Raw genomic sequence first — 17,758 nt, forward strand, 5'->3', positions numbered from 1 at the left:
CAAATTCTTTACCTTATTATTATAGTATAGCATGAATTGAATAATTTGCTCAATTTTTTTCTCTGTATTTTCTTTTACTCTTATAAACTGGTTAGACATTTACATTGGTTTATTTCTTGGTGATAAGATAGCATGTAGAAAAGTTTTCCTATAAATACAAGAATCTCATTAAAAAGCAGGTTATGTGCCAAAAAATGTGTATGTATACACAAGTGAGAAAATCTTTCAGAGGCTAAACTTCAGGAGGAATATCTAGCGTCAGGTTCTGTCTTGATTGGTTCTTCAGTGCACAAGGGTACATTCATTAGCTGTTTTTATAACATGTAGCTGTGATGTAATTAGAGTTTCCAGAATGATAACTAATTATGTTAGTACTATTCCACATTACATTGCATATTAGTAAGATTAATTTGACAACAGATTCATAGTTCCTCAAAGTTCAAACTATCTTTGATTTTGATGTATTTATTTTGGAAAGATAAATTCTGACATTAAAACATTGCAAATGTTTTATGAATAACTTGTACAGTATATTTTTTAAAAAATGCTTATTTGAAACTAGAGCTGGTTGGCCTTGCTGTAGTCTGTGATTTATCATGATCACTCAAAAAATAAAATAAATAATTGAGGCCTGCCATGTTTTTTTTTAATATATTAGTTGCTGTGGAAGTTACTCTTGGGAGTAATATTTCATCTTTCAATCAAGCCATAAATAACTGATGAGACTAATGGAGACTGTCTTTTAAATGATAAGGCATTTATATTCTATTTTTATAAAATTTTTCCTATAAGACATGCAAAACAGTGCTGGAATGATTAATTATTTTTGATTTAGTGAATGAAGGCATGGCAATTAAAAAGAAAGGCATCATTGCTTAATATTTATTTCTACCCTTCTTCTTCTATATAATCTCCCTGAATTAAAACCTAAATTAAAATCTGTTGTTGGACACGTAGACCAATGTAACAGAATAGAGAACTCAGAAATAAGACTGCACACCTACAATCATCTGATCTTTGACAAATCTGACACAAAAAAGCACCGGGGAAAGGATTCCCTATTTAATAAATGATGCTGGGGAGAACTGGCTGGCCATATGCAGAAAATTGAAACTGGACCCCTTCCTTACATTTTATACAAAAATTAACCCAAGATGTTTTAAAAACTTAAATGTAAAACCCAAAACCATAAAAACCCTACAAGAAAATCTAAGCAATACCATTCAGGACATAGGCACTGTGGCAAAGATTTCATGACAAAAACTCCAAAAGCAATTGCAACAAAAGCAAAAATTGACAAATGGGATCTAGTTAAACTAAAGAGCTTCTGTGCAACAAAAGAAACTATCACCAGAGTGAACAGACAACCTACAGAATGTAAGAAAATTTTTGCAATCTATCCATCTGACAAAGGTCTAATATCCAGAGTCTACAAGGAACTTAAAGAAATTTACAAGAAAAAAAACAAACAGGCCCATTAAAAAATGGGCAAAGGACATGAACAGACACTTCTCAAAAGAAGACATTCATGTGCCCAACAAACATATGAAAAATGCTAAACGTCACTGATCATCAGAGAAATGCAAATGAAAACCATAATGAGGTGCCATCTCAGGCCAGTCAGAATGGCAATTATTAAAAAGCCAAGAAACAACAGACACTAGTAAGTTTGTGGAGAAAAAGGCATGCTTTTACACTGTTGGTAGGAATGTAAATTAGTTCAACCATTGTGGAAGACAGTGTGACAATTCCTCAAAGATCTAGAACCAGAAATAACATTTGACCCAGTAATTCCATTACTGGGTATATACTTAAAGGAATATAAATCATTCTGTTACAAAGATACATGCACGTGTATGTTCATTGCAGCACTATTCACAGTAGCAAAGAAATGGAATCAACCCAAATGCCTGTCAATGATAGACTGGATAAAGAAAATTTGATAGATATGCACCATGAAATACTGTGCAGCCATAAAAAGGAACAAGATCATGTCCTTTGCAGGGACATTGATGGAGCTGGAGGCCATTATCCTCAGCAAACTAACACAGGAACAGAAAACCAAACACCACATGTTCTCACTTATAAGTGGGAGCTGAACAATCAGAACACATGGACATGGGGAGGTGGGAAACAACATACACTAGGGCCCATCGGGGGGACGAGGGGAGGGCGAGCAGCAGGAAAAATAGCTAATGCATGCTGGGCTTAATGTCTAGGTGATGTGTTGATCTGTACAGCAGACCACCATGGCACACCTTTACCTAGGTAACAAACCTGCACACCCTTGCACAGCCTGCACATGTACCCCAGAACTTAAAATAAAAGTTGAAGGAAAAAAGAATCTGTTGTTGAATTTTTCCCTCCAGCTTTTTCCTCCTTTTGTTCTATTAGTAGTAGGTCTATACTCTCAATATTAATACTATTGTTATGGATTAGTTATGGATTCTATTGAATATAAATAATATAATATTGTATTTAAGGATATGTCTGATTTTTAGAAAATAGATTTTCTTGTCTGTCAGACATCATCAACAATATCTTGTATTGTCAGTTGTTCTTTAAGGTAGACGTTCTACCTCCCTAGCTAGACTGTACATGTTCCTTGAGGAAAGAAATGACTCTTAGACTATTTTATATTGTCAATGTCTTAACTCAACAGTGTTGATTGTTTAAGATATTTTAGCAAAGTTACCTTTATGAAGACTCAAGGAATGTTTTAAATATTGAATTTATCCATATTCTACTGAGTTTGAGTCTCCAAATATATAGAAAATATTTTCTTTTTTTTTTTTTTTTTTTTTTTTTTTTTTTGAGACGGAGTCTGGCTCTGTCACCCAGGCTGGAGTGCAGTGGAGCGATCTCGGCTCACTGCAAGCTCCGCCTCCCGGGTTTACGCCATTCTCCTGCCTCAGCCTCCCGAGTAGCTGGGACTACAGGCGCCCGCCACCGCGCCCGGCTAGTTTTTTGTATTTTTTAGTAGAGACGGGGTTTCACCGTGTTCGCCAGGATGGTCTCGATCTCCTGACCTCGTGATCCGCCCGTCTCGGCCTCCCAAAGTGCTGGGATTACAGGCTTGAGCCACCGCGCCCGGCCAGAAAATATTTTCAATAATGAAAAACCAACCAATGTTTTATCAACAAATTATTCTTCCGCAAGATACTTTGATTATGGCTGATTTTTCTGGTGAAAAATACTCTATTGATTTTAAGATGAAGAAAATATGTAAAACATTTATGGCGTGATATTGAAGCTCATTTTTTTCTGTAACTTTACGGTACATTATCGTTTACCAAGATATCTTTGAAATTTTAAAAACTTACCTTCTAGATACTTATTAATCTTTAATACAACTATGAATGTAGGTGGACTTCTGGCTTAGAGTGCTTTCAATTTCTAAATTGATAAAAGAAGAGACAAAAGAGTAGTAAGATGTGTTTTAATGCAAAGTATTTTTAAAATGGAGAATTAAATGCATCGTGTTGGGTTGAATAAACACCAGATGTTCAATGGTATATAGCAGGTAGATGACCAAAATGTATGGAAGCAGGACACATAGGACACAGCACAGCTTTTTACTGGGGAAGCAGGAACCATAGGATGTGTGACATTTGAAATAGGTGTTAATGGAAAACAGAAGTTTGAGAAGCAGGGAAGGCGAAAAGAGCATTTCAAGTAGAAGCCCAGAAGAGAGAAGGGGAGAATGCTTGGAGAGTTATGGCAGGAGGTGAGAAGAGAGATGGAAAATAAAGGTGCGCTGAGGAAAGCTCTTGCATTCGTTTCTTAGGGCTGCTGTAACACATTACCACAAACATGGTGACTTAAAACAACACAAATTTATTCTCTGACAGTTCTGGAGACCAGAACTCCAAAATCAAGGCATTGAGAAGATTGATTTTTTTTTTTTTTTTCCGAGAGAATCTGTTTCATGCCTCTCTCCCAGAATGAGGTGGCTGCCAGTAATCCTGGATATTCCTTGGCTTGTAGACCCATCACTCCATGTGTACCTCAGTCTTCATACCACCTCCTCCTCTGTGTGTCTCTGTGTCTTCTTTTTTGTGCATCTATTATAAGGAAAGTGTCACTGGATTTAGAACCTAGCCTAAATTCAGGATGATCTTATCTTGAGATCCTTAACCTAATTATATCTGCAAAGACCCTCTTCCCAGCAAGGTGACATTCACAGATTCTGGTGGACATAGCTTTTGTGGAGCTGCAGTTTGACCCATTACATGCCTTTTGACAAGGACTTAATGTGCCATTTTTACATTTGTTATGTGGAAGGTGATACTGGTTGGTAGAGAATGGACAGATAGTGAAGGCTTGAATTAAGGAAAGCAGGCTTGGAGAAGACAGCTGTATTTAAACAGAAATTTCTGCAGTAAAATATACAGGATTGTGTGATTTCATGTGGGCAGGAGTGAGAGTGGTCTTGGAGATGAGAAATTTGAGGTGCCTGTGAAACATTTAGGAACAAATATTTTGTAGTTGTTAGAAATGGGGCTTTGCCATGATCATGTCACTGCACTTATCTGGGCAGTGGAGTGAGACTCTGTCTCAAAAAAAAATAATTAAAAAAAAAAAAAAAAGGAAATAGGATAGGCCTCTGAGGTTCAGGAGAGAGTTTGTGTGGTGAATTGTTAGATGAGTGGCTCCCAGTGAACCATACCTGTGAGTATTCATGTCCTTGTCCCTCTCTCAACTGATGTTGTGCTTGGCTATATAATTGGCTTTGACCAATGGGACATTAACAACTGTTATATAGGCTTGATAGGCTCTTGCATATTGGGCTTACCCTCTTGCAACACTCCCTCTTGAAACCCAGATGCCATATTGTAAGGAAGGGCAGGTTATCCTACTGGAGACAGAAGCCATGTAAAGAAAACCTGAAAAATGAGATACAATGTAGAAAGAGGCCTCCTGGAGAAAAACTGAGCAGCCTCAGCCACAAGTCGGCACTGAGGCCCTAGATATGTATGAGAGGCCTTCCTGGACCTCCCAGCACATCCCAGCTGCCGGTTGAATGCAGCCACATGAGTGACTTCAGCCAATACCAAGTGAAAGAGAAGAACCACTAGTTAACCTACAGAATTGTGAGAAGTAGGAAAATTGTTATTTTAAGTAACTACGTTTTCAGCCTCCCTTTACATATTTGATGATGCTCACTGGTCACACAGTAAAAGTCAGTCATGTCTGTTTTAGGAGATGAATAATTAGGAGGCAAACTTAGGAGATAGAAGTTCATTGGGCTTTAGGAAGTTGATACCAAGTTGTGAGATGTTGGTAAGGGTGGGATGGAGCTATGAGTAGATCAGAGGTTGGCCTGGCAGGTGACTTTGGAGCAGTTATGTGTCCGCTCTAGATTTCAATGTAACCATGAGCAAAATGTGGAAAGCATAGTACTAGATGAACTGTAAGTTTCCATCCAGTACTAAAATGTAATAGGTCCCCTTTGGAATAACAAAAGTTATCTTGCCTGCCACCCAATGTTTCGTACATTGAAAGTACTCAACAAATGCTAATTGGCCATGATAAAGAAATAAATACTTAGATAAAAAAGGAACCCCTTATTCTTGAAAAATACAAATAGGAAGACTCCTTCATCTTCTTTAATGAGAGGCTACTTGGACAATATTTACAGCTTGGTAGAGATGGGATAGGGTAGATGGAGAAGGAGCCTGCAGAGCCTCTTCCTTGCTCTGAGTGATCTGTCTTCACAGTATCATACCTTTTCATGTGTGATAGTGCCCCGGGGGATCCTATGGACTGCACGGTATCTTCACAATATCATATCTTTTCAGGTATGATAGTTTGTGCCTGAGGGGCTTTATAGACTGCAAATGTTGTCATAGAGTGTGTTATAGATAGTTTTGATGGAATTAGCAGATAAGCAGAAGAGGTCAGAATTACACAGAAAATTATTTGGAGCTGTATTTCCTAAAGAGAAATATATTTTTCTTTCTTTTACCAAAGGAACCCCTTCAAGGTTCCATATTGGACCATTCTTTCCTAGTGGGACCTCTTCCATTATTTCCTAAGGGGACCTCTTCAAGTTTCCATATAAGGCCAAGAATCATCCTTTCACCCCTCCAGAATTTATATAGATCCTCCTTTGTCCCCTCCTACTCTTTGCCCAGTGAGGATGAGGTATCAACAGGCTTCAATACCTTCTAGCTTATATCTGGTCAGCGATGGAAGGGAGGGAAAAGAATAAGTTCCAACTATTATTAATATTTGTTCCTAATATCCCTCTTTTGAGGTTAGCTTGAGCTGTTGATGCCTTTTTTTTTTTGAGACAGAATCTCACTCTGTTGCCCAGGCTGGAGTACAGTGGTGCGATCTCAGCTCACTGCAACCTCTGCCTCCCAGGTTCAAGCGATTCTCCTGTTTCAGCTTCCTGAGTAGCTGGGATTACAGGTGCATGCTACCATTCCAGGTTAATTTTTGTATTTTTAGTAGAGACAGGGTTTTGCCATGTTGGGCAGGCTGGTCTCGAACTCTTGACCCCAAGTGATCCGCCTGCCTCGGCCTCCCAAAATGCTGAGATGACAGGCATGAGCCACCGTACCTGACCTGTTGATGCCTTTTGATGGGCTGTCACTGCTCCCCTCAAGGCAGTAGTAACTATCCAATCCTCTTTGCTTCCAAGTCCTAGTAACTTTTTCCTCCTCTTCCCCTCATGTCTAGGGGTGGTAACTTCTCTACTGCTATGAGTACCAGGTTTCTTCACTATTTCTGTGGTTTACCTATATTTCACTTTTGTAATTTGTTCCTTTGTAAATCAACCTTCTTGGAATTTAATTAGAATGTGCTCTGTTTCCTGTTGGGAGTATGACTAATACACATACTATTCTGCAGATTGAGAGTGAAGATCAATGGCAGTGTGGCCACACCAACACACATCTTGTTATCAGCCCTCCATTGCAGCCCTCTGGACTATCTTCTGTGTGCTGTCTGTCACTTTCTCATTTTCTTCCCCAACCATTAACTCATTTAGTGACCTCACATACCAAGCTGGGAACATGGCTACAGCCGATTCAAAACCAAGCTCGAAATGGTGAATTCACTTTTTCGGATTTCTCTTCTATTGCTTTCCCCATCCTTCCCAGTATTCTTCTCTACTCTCACTTCTCTTGGTACTGTAGACGGAGATCTTTAGTAAAAAGCACAGGTTTTGTCTTGGTCTTCTTTTGTCCCCAGAGCCTGGAACATGGTAAATGCCAAACAACTGCTTGTATAATGAATACCTGGAAGATGGAATTAAGGAAGTGTCTTTATTAAACTTTCTGTTTCTAGGAAGCCCAGGGTTGGTCTACTTCTCTCCCTTCCCTGAGAAGCTCATTGCTTCATTTTCATCAGATCTCTACTCAGTGCTTTTCTTGTCTCCATGCACAACGCTGCTGCTGTATTATAACCAGTCTCAGGGTAGTAAATGTGTTTTGTTGTTGTCTTGTAACAGTTTTATTGAAATATAAATTACGTACCATACAGTTCATTCAATTAAATGTACAATTCATTGAATTTCAGTATACTCAGATTGTGCAACTATCAACACAATCAATTTAGAACATTTTATTAACCCCCAACCCCCCCAAAAAAACTCACACACATTAGGAGTCACCTACTTCCTCTCCATCTAGAAAGTAATCTATTTTCTGTCTGTATGGATTTGCCTGTTCTGGACATTTCCTATAAATGAAATTTTATAATATGTGGTCATTTCTGAGTGGCTTCTTTCACTTTGCATGAGGTTTTTAAGCTTCATTCAAGTAGTAGCATGTATCAGTGCTTCATTCCATTTTATGATTGAATAATATTCCACTGTATGGAGATAACACATTTTATTTGTCTGTTCCTCAACTGATGGACATTTGGATTATTTCCACTGCATATTGGTGAGTGTTTAACAATTAGCAGTCCATAAAAAAAAAAAAAAACAAACCCTGGCACATAACATTTGCTGATTTCCATGGTGTAAACATTCCCATTGTGACTGATTGCAAGCTCCATGATGTGACTGAACACAGAATTGGAAAGAGATTTTAAACTAGGTGCTTGTGAGTCCTTACAAGCCAGTTTCAACATATCACTAACCATCTTTACTGATAGATCACTCGAGTGACCAGAGGCATGGCTACATGCAGTGAAGTTTCCATACACCGTCACCTTAGAATAATAATAATAACAAAAGTAATACAACAGCTAACATTTACTGAGCACTTTTTATGTGCCAGGCACTATGCTAAACATTTTTTGTTTCCTTTTAAATCTTGATAACCACTCACCTTCTTAGAAGCCAGCTGCTCCAAATTACCAGGATTCTATGCTTGGTTTACTGTCTCCTAGCTGGTCTCCCTGCTGTTTATTAAATACCCCAAACTCTTTAGCACTTGCTTCCTCTACCTGGTAAACTCTTTTTCTGTACTGTTTTACACCCTTTTTCTATGTAATCTACCCCTGCCCCAGGTGCATGAATTTGGTTAAAGTCATGAATTGCTCACATAGGAAACTTTATTTGCTATTTTCGGGGAAATGCAATTCCATTAATATTTACCGAGCACCCACAAGGCGCTGGGCAGTGTTAGTGAGCAAGTCCCAGGAATCCTGGGAACCAACAATCCACAGTCACATCCCAGAAAAATAACCCTGCCTGTCTCTAAGGGTGAACGACACCCTCGATTCCTCGGAGTCCGCGTCTGTGTTCAGATCTCTGCAAAACATCAACACTTCTATCTCGGACTCCCACTGGGTTCCCGCTGGGCCTCCTCGAAACGCTAACGGATTAAGGGGCGGTGAGTAGGGAAGGTGGGGGAGGTAAGGGAGCAAGAAAGCGGGGAAGGAACAAGGTGCGTTTCCCTCTTCTAATGGTGTTCCAATCAGGAGTCGTGTACTCAGGCGCCGATTCTGGCCGTCCAGAGACTCTTCCAGGAACCGCCGGCCGCCTGGGCCGTGGACTTTGGCTGGTCTGGCTTCCGCGGCTCCCTCCTCTTCTCTCCTTCCTCCAGGCTCTGTGCCTCACTCAGGGGCGTGTCCTGCCCTACCTCCCTGTCACAGTGGTCCACTCATCCGGTTACAGCAGCAGTTCCAGCAGCAGCGGCGGCAGCCAGAACAGGAGCAGCGATAGCTACGGTTTCCAGAACAGGAGCCGGGGCAGCGGCGGCAGCTCAGTGCTGGGCACCTGTGCGAGCAGGAGTAGCAGGACCAGGGGGTGGGGTCGGTGCCAGCCACTCTGAGCCAGAGAAGGAAGGGGCACCTCCCAGATTCCACTGCTGGGAATAATCTCCAGGGGAGGTAGCACCGAACTGGGAATACTGGTGGGGGTGAACATGTGCAGGAACAGCTAGAGGCCTCGGGGCGGGAAAACATTTGGTCTACGTGTGGACAGGCAAGGAAAGCTGTCTGGGACCATGGCAGCCTCCCGCCTGGACTTTGGGGAGGTGGAAACTTTCCTGGACAGGCACCCAGAGTTGTTTGAAGATTACTTGATGCGGAAGGGGAAGCAGGAGATGGTTGAAAAGTGGCTGCAGAGGCATAGTCAGGGTCAGGGGGCTTTAGGTCCAAGGCCCTCTTTGGCTGGTACCAGCAGCTTGGCTCACAGCACCTGCAAAGGTGGCAGCAGCATTGGTGGTGGCATTGGACCAAATGGCTCTGCCCATAGCCAGCCTCTTCCCGGTGGCGGGGACTGTGGTGGGGTTCCCTTGAGTCCCAGCTGGGCCAGTGGCAGCAGGGGCGATGGGAACCTGCAGCGGAGAGCTTCTCAGAAAGAGCTAAGGAAGAGTTTTGCCCGCTCCAAGGCCATCCACGTGAACAGGACTTACGATGAACAGGCGACCTCCCGGGCTCAGGAACCCCTGAGCAGTGTACGACGGAGGGCACTTCTCCGGAAGGCCAGCTCCCTGCCCCCCACCACAGCCCATATTCTCAGTGCGCTGCTGGAATCGAGAGTGAATCTGCCTCAGTATCCTCCTACAGCCATCGACTACAAGTGCCACCTGAAAAAGCATAATGAGCGTCAGTTCTTTCTGGAATTGGTCAAAGATATCTCCAATGACCTTGACCTCACCAGCCTGAGCTACAAGATTCTCATCTTTGTCTGCCTTATGGTGGACGCTGACCGATGCTCTCTTTTCCTGGTGGAAAGGGCAGCTGCTGGCAAGAAGAGCTTGGTCTCCAAATTCTTTGATGTGCATGCAGGAACCCCTCTGCTGCCTTGCAGCAGCACAGAGAACTCAAATGAGGTGCAGGTCCCCTGGGGCAAAGGCATCATTGGCTATGTCGGGGAGCATGGAGAAACGGTCAACATTCCTGATGCCTACCAGGTAGGACTTTGCATTGTCCCCTTCTCCCAGAACCCCATTGGCTTGGGAGATAAGCTTTCGGTTATCATCTGACATCCAGGAACACATTAATTTAGGCTCTTAACAATACAAATCTTGCTATTTAAATTCCTGAGTTTAAAGTAGTTAGAATGTTCCTACAGCATCTTTGATGTGTTGATCCTTTCTTTTTTGAGACAGAGTCTTGCTCTGTCGCCCAGGCTGGAGCGCAGTGGCCGGATCTCGGCTCACTGCAAGCTCCGCCTCCCGGGTTTACGCCATTCTCCTGCCTCAGCCTCCCGAGTAGCTGGGACTACAGGCGCCCACCACCTCGCCCGGCTAGTTTTTTGTATTTTTTAGTAGAGACGGGGTTTCACTGTGTTAGCCAGGATGGTCTCGATCTCCTGACCTCGTGATCCGCCCGTCTCGGCCTCCCAAAGTGCTGGGATTACAGGCTTGAGCCACCGCGCCCGGTCCTTTCTTGACACCCAGTGGCTTGTGGGAAATTCATATATCACCCAATAACACCACGTGTTTCTCTGTCAAGACACTTTGTCTTTAACACTTTGACACTTTGGCTGATCTGGCATCCACAGCTCCCTCCTCCTCTCTTTAAGATATCAATGTGTGGTTTTAGTATGCGTTTGTGAGTTGCTAGAAAAAGATATGTGCTCCAGAATTCCAGTGTTAAGATGGGCATTTTGGTGTCTTTGATGTCTTTTGGAGACCATAATGCATTTTCATTCTCTAATTCAGTATTGGAAAGGCAACAAAGTGCTTAACTACTTCCCCGTTCCCTTCTTTAGATTAGAGTTGCACAGGTTGTAAGGTAGGGAAAAGAGGAAGAGAAGAGGAATGTCAGGGGGAAAATGGTCCTGTGACCCATTTGTGCCTTCTTAGTATCTATTTTAACTGTTTCTGTTGTTGAGATTAGGAAGATTGGACAGATAGAGGGGCTAGTTATCTTTAGGCTTGAATGTAGCATTTTCTGTAGTCAGCTTTGATAGGACTGAGCAAGTAGGTTTTTAATTTACGAAACAAACAAAAAATATTGATAATTGTTTAGCAACTCCAAAGCCATCAGCAGGGTAAACATGTTAGTTTCAAGTGGAAAAGGAAACCCAACATGCTCTCATCTGGGTTTTCTGAGCCTTTCATTTTCACAGCGTTTTGAACTTGATATTAGATGCTGGATCTGAAAACCAGTCCGTTCTAATTTCTTCAGTATTTATTCACTGAATGTGATGAAACTGGATGTTATTTTCTATGAGACTTCTTCAGGGTTCATAAGAATTAAAAGTTCTCATCCTTGGTTAGGAAAGTTTTATAGTCATCTAGTAAGTACTTCTTCCAGTGGTCTCAGGGAGCTACATGTTTCTCTGGAGTTTAGTTGCTGTTGCTGAGAATAGCAAAAAGAGTGGGAAGGACACTAAAGGTAAAATTTTATCTATTTCATCTGAAAATTGACAATTTTACATAGAAAATTGACTAACTTGTACTAAAGCCAAGTTTCATATTTTTGTGGGATGTCTGCCAACCTAACACTTTAATATTAAAGGATGTTTGTCAAAATACCATTTTTGTTAACCTTTTATTGTAGACTAAGTGCATTATTCATTTTATCTTTCTTGAAAACTTTAAAAGGTGTAGGTGAAGCAACAATGAATGGTTTTCAACAAGTGTTTATTTCTCTACAATCCTAGAAAGCTATGAGAAGAAATACAAGCATTTAATAATTCATATGTTGAAGATTCTGTAAACATTTTGTCACAAATTATATTTCTAGAGAAATAAAACAATCACAAATTTTCTTCTTTCCAATTTTTTTTCCACATCCTTATTTTATGCTTGGGCTAAAGAAAAATCCCTTCCTAGTTCAATGATACTTACTCTAGCCTGAGGTTGCAGCCTTTTCTCTTTATTGCCCTTACTTTTAAAATTCATCCCCAATTGATTTTCTCCCATTTCTGTAGCTTTTGTTTCTTAATGTCCTCATTCAGGCCCTAACTTTTATTTCATACTGTCCTTTCTTTAAGAGCATAATTCTCAAGTCTCTTCAACAGTTAACTTGTCTTGCTGCTGTCTGGAATTGTGGCTGTAGGTGTCATCACAGGCAGGCGAAAGCAGGTTTTCAGCAGCCGCTACTTCCTGTGGGCTTTACCCTTACTCTGCCGAGTGTCTTAATATTTTTGGAAGTTGACATTGGGAAAGAGGAGTTTTTTTTGTTTTGTTTTGTTTTGTTTTTTCTTTTCCCCCCAGAATAGTAATGATGGCTGCAAAAAGGGATGTTGGGAGGCCTGGCGAAAGGCAGGTAGGGGAAAGGTGCTATATGGGTTGGGAATTTACCCTTGGTTTACCTTGCTTTCATTTCTAACTGGTTAGAAAGTTTCTCTTTTCTTTTTCCATTGGCTTTTTTTATGTATCTCTGTATTTTTAACTTGGTGTAGTTTTCTTCATTTTACTTATGCTACTCTTTGATAAAGCTACTTTTTTTTTCTTTATTATGGTGCACTACAGTCACCAATGATGTGACCTTGGGAGAATTTCTTAATCTCTCACAGCCTCAATTTCCTCATCCATAAAATGGGGACAATAATATCTACTTAGCAAAGGTTATTTTTGTTTATCTCAATAAAATGAGATATTATGTCAAAGCCCCTAAAATAATATTGGTACATGGCAATTACCCAGGAAATGGTAACAGTTTATGAAGATAACGATGATATCTAGTTTGCTAATATTCTTTTTCTTTCTGTTTACCTTATTTTCCATTGTTTTTCTCCTTATCTGGAACTGAGATGTGAAGTCAGCATGTTTTGACCAGCTTAATCTTTTCCATGCTCCACCCTTAAATTAAGTATTTTAGAACCAGGTTTACATTCAAGGAACATGAAAATATCTATCCTTCCATTCTCTACTTAAAATGTCCCTAAATGTGGTTGGTAATACCATATGCTAGCCTATCAAAAGTTCTGCACTTTGTTCCTCTTAGTAAGACATGCAATATAAACTTTTTATAGGGTTGTCATAGGGAAGAATGTTGCATCCTTCCCCAGTTCTAGCATTTTCCTCCATCCTTTCCATTTCCTGGTGTTACAGATGTCTCTTAATGAAACTGACAACTTTCCAAATACATGTTCTTTTGTCATGATGTTTTAATTTGTACCATATATGCAAGCATCTTGAAGTTTCTATTTAAATATGTAACCATCCTTCCTGATTCTTTGTTAACTACTATATTTTTAAGGTGTTTCTTGCTCAGCTTCAGACAGTGTATTTTTTCTTCAGGAGGTAAGAATTTTTTTTTTTTTTAATCACACAGAGTTTCCAAATTTAATCATTTGATAATTACATTGGTGATACTCTTGGGGGTTCCTAATATGGGCAAGAGAATGGGCAAGAGAAAGGCATTGAAGAGACAAAATTATGAAGATAAGCATGGCATTCTGGAGTCAAGGGTAGAATATTTAATGAAAGGCTAAAATTGAATAGAAATTCTGACAACCCAAAATCCCTCAGTTTATTTCATTATTTTGCATTACTCTCCTCAATTAGTCCTAAAAGACAGACTTGAAATTAGGAAAAAAATAAATTGTAAGTGGAAAAAAAAACCATTCATTTTTAGGTATCCAGTCCAGATCATAGTGACTGCAGTTTACCTTTCTCCCAGATAGTTATAAGTTATTTAACAGCCCACATTAATATAGTAATGAAAAAATTGCCCTCAAGAGGTTGAAAATAAGAGCATTCAAGTAACAGGTGTTCTCTTTGAGATTATTCTAAGCATTCAGAATATAGCACTTTAAACATTCATAAAAATCATGAGGTGAATTTTTGTCAGTGTTGATAATGATAATACAGGTGTTTGATGGGCTTGGGTGTGAAAAGCAGCAGGATGTTTTGTTAGATGAACTGAGAGGAGGAAAGGGGATGACGCTGAAGGGTTACAGGTGCGCCTACCTTTCAGAAGATCTGTTTACACAACAACTTCGTTTATTCATTAGTTCCAACAAACATGCACAGAGAGAACCCATTATCCCCAAGGCCTTGGGTAGAGGACCTATGGGTGTATAAAGGACAGGATATACTTCTGCTCTCCAAGGGTGTACAGTAGAGAGCCATGTGCTGTCCACAAAAAACTAGTACCAGGCTGTACAAACTAAATGATGTTAGTCTTGGATGAGTATGGAGTCACTTTGTGACTGGGCTCATAATGAAAGACTTCTTGGAGGAGGCACCATTTGAGCTATAAATAGGATTAGATTTTCCAGTTAGAGATAGTTGTGGAGTAAGGAGAAGTGATCCAAGTCCAACAAAATAGCTTCAACGGAGACACAGTGATGACCAAGTACCAAGTAGGTATAAGGGAGAGTGAGTAGTTTAATTTGGCCAAAATATTGCATATTGCATATCTATGACATTCTGTTGTCATAGAATGATTTGCAAAAGTAAGGTGAGGACAAAAGAAGGAAGGACTTTGAACACCTAGCTAAAGAGTTCAAACTTCACCAAGAGTAGGCCACAGGGAGCCATTAAAAACATCTTAGCATGATCAAAGTGGTGTTTTGGGTAACCTGGTGGCAGCAGCTGAATGGATTGAACAAGGAGAGGCTCAAAGCTGTGGAAATAATTAGGAGTCTACTGTCATGGTCTGGTGGAGCCATGATTAACAATTAAACTCAAGCAGGAACAGTGGGAATGGGCAGAAGGAGACAGATGGGAAGTGGCCTGCGGGTGTGGATTTGGGAAAGCAGGGAGGGAGGGCAATGATGACTCAGATTCTAAACCCAGGAGATAGGAGGAAGTGTGATGCCTTTATCCAGAAGAGGGAGTGAAGCTGGGTTAAGGGGAAGATTCTCAGTAGGTCCAGCTACATAATTTGTGGAGCCTAGTGCAAGATGATAAAGCAGGACTCTGGCCGGGGTTAAAGAAGTCAGTCCCCACTTCCCAAGAGTCTGTCCCCCCGTTCATAGCAACCTCCTGTCTGAGAGTCTGAAGGGATTGCAACCTCCAGGCTGGGGCATTCTCAGTATCTGGATTGAGGGTGGGCAAGGGGCCCCCGCTGAATTGCCTGCCACAGGTGCCATGTTGCTGCCAGCTCTGGGTGAGGAGGGCCACATCCTTTCTCTTCCCTGAGGAGGTGTGGGGCATGCACCTGCCCCTCTCCACACCCTCCCCACACCCCATCTAAGAGCAGAGTGCAATGGCAGACATGGAATGTGGGCCTCTTCCTCGACCCATGTGACCTGGTTGCTAAGGGCAGGTGTGAGACTGGGGAGGATGAATGGGGCCTGGGACACCAAGGAGCAGGGATCAGGTGGCCAAAAACCATTTCTGGGCAGGCAGTGGGAGGGGAGACTGTATGTGAACCAAGGTTCTGGACTCTGGGGCTCATACTGCATTGTTCCATTGGACTTTGCTTACAAAGCACAAATTCAATGATAAAAAGTATTAACAATCTCACACAGCATAGCATTAAATCTCAAGCAGGGGTCTTTCAGCCACTGCACTGGTCACATGCTCATGAAACGGGCCCTGAATCTGAGTCATACGGAGTCAAAGGTAGAGAAGTTCAATCTTAATCCAGCCTTGTCTACTGCAGCCCTTCATGTGGCCTCAGCACCATCCTAATTAAACTACAGGCTGTTTTCAATGCCCAGATAGTGCTTTTCTATTCCTGTATTTTGCATACTTTCTGCCAGGACTACTTCTTCTCCATCTTTGCTCATTTAGAACCTGCTTGCCTTCTCATGACATGAGAAGGGAGAGCTGAGTGCCTTATCCTTAAAGAGAGGAGTTGGAAAACAACCCCAAAAATATACATAAAGTTGTATTTAAGAATGCATTGTAATATGCTGATATATATTTATTATATGTATTTTCTAATACTAGGAATAACGATATTTAATACTTCATTGAATTTCAGTTTTCTTTTTGGAATAATCTCCATTGAAATAATCACATTGAAAGTGTTTGCCTCAGAAGGAATTAATTTTAGGTGTCTAGAAAATTCAGCGATGAGAGTGCTTCGTTTCCTGATGAGCCAGTGCTGATAGATATGGACTACACTCATGTGATTGAGTTGCTGAGATTTGTCTAAAAAGGCAGATGTTGATCCTACTCCAATACTGATAATATAAAAAAGGAGTTTCATGAAATCTTATTCCAGCTTTGCACAGTGTTTAAAAAAATTCCCCCAAGCCCACAAACATGTTCACTAGCCCAGAACCAGAGTTGATTTTGTGTTTGAAGTAGGAAACTCTGCTATTTCAGCCTCTCTTCCTGACAGACACATGATTGTGATAAACACAAGGACAAATTGCATTTGCTGCTTTGTACATGAGGATAGCTTACAGAAAGGCACAGTTCCTACAGAATCATGAAAAGGTAATTTAAGGTTAACTAAATTTTTTCCCAACCCATAAGCTAAATGTTTACTAATCTGACCAATTTATTTTGGTTCATGAGGTTTGGGTCACCTGTTTATTGACAACGCTGGCTTAATTTGGAAGTTAGGGTTTCATGTTGAATACAGCGTTGAAGAGTCATACAAACTTTCCTCTGAAACAGCTTTGAGTTGTTTTATAGGAAAGTCAACAAGATCCTTGAGGTACATTGCTTGCTGCTTATTTTAAGGGTAATATTTTGCAATATAGCCACATTCTTTTGGAAAGTGAAATTTGAATCAGATAAAGGCAGTTTAATCATAAAAGACTGCGTTAAGTCACTAATATTTTAGGAGAAGTTTCAGTTCTTGGTCATTTATAGGCATTGAGGCTATATTTATTTATTTATTTGGTTTAAAATAGTAAAGGTCTTCTGGCATTAAAAAATATACTTTCTATAATTCCTGAGGATTTTTTTTTTATTAATTGGTTGGTTTTGACTGAACAGTGGTTTCACATATTAATGACAAATTATGTTTCCTATCATAAAATATAGCTTAAAGGCTGTTGCAAATTCAGGACAAGAAATCTTCTTTACCTGAAGGGAAAAAAAAGGGGAAACCTATGAGATACCTCTTTAGGGTGTCTATTTTTTTCTTTTTTTTTTAGAGACACGATCTTACTATGTTGTCCAGGCTGAATTAAAACTCCTGGGCTCAAGTGATCCTCCCACCTCAGCCACATGAGTAGCTGGGACTATAAATGTGTGCCACTGAGCCCAGCAGGGTGTCTACTTTTTTTTTTTTTTTTTTAACGTTATAACAGAAGGTAGAGGGAAGCTTCACTGTGGATGAATAGTAACTTCATCTATGGAGTACAAACTCTGAGTCAGACAGCTCATTAGCAAGCTTTGTCTCTTTTAATCCTCTCAAAAATCCCCTGAGGTAACTATGACCACCCCCATTTTACAAAAGGAGAAACCGAGGCTTGGACAGTTTAAGTAATTTGCTTAAAGTGACTCCATTGGTAAGTGAGGGAGCTGACTCGCTTATTCTC

General features: G+C 40.6%; 1 protein-coding gene across 1 annotated transcript in view; it reads left to right on the forward strand.

Annotated features, from left to right (window-relative positions):
- Positions 1–8,893: 8,893 nt before the first annotated feature.
- The window catches only part of PDE11A (phosphodiesterase 11A), a 467,408-nt gene continuing 458,543 nt past the window's right edge, over positions 8,894–17,758 (forward strand). Inside the window, exon 1 of the mRNA XM_050750610.1 lies at positions 8,894–10,319. Coding sequence (XP_050606567.1) covers positions 9,408–10,319 — 912 coding nt within the window. The 5' untranslated portion in view covers positions 8,894–9,407. The remainder of the gene's footprint in view (positions 10,320–17,758) is intronic.

Source organism: Macaca thibetana, chromosome 12 (genome assembly GCF_024542745.1).
Source record: "Macaca thibetana thibetana isolate TM-01 chromosome 12, ASM2454274v1, whole genome shotgun sequence".
NCBI lineage: Eukaryota > Metazoa > Chordata > Mammalia > Primates > Cercopithecidae > Macaca > Macaca thibetana.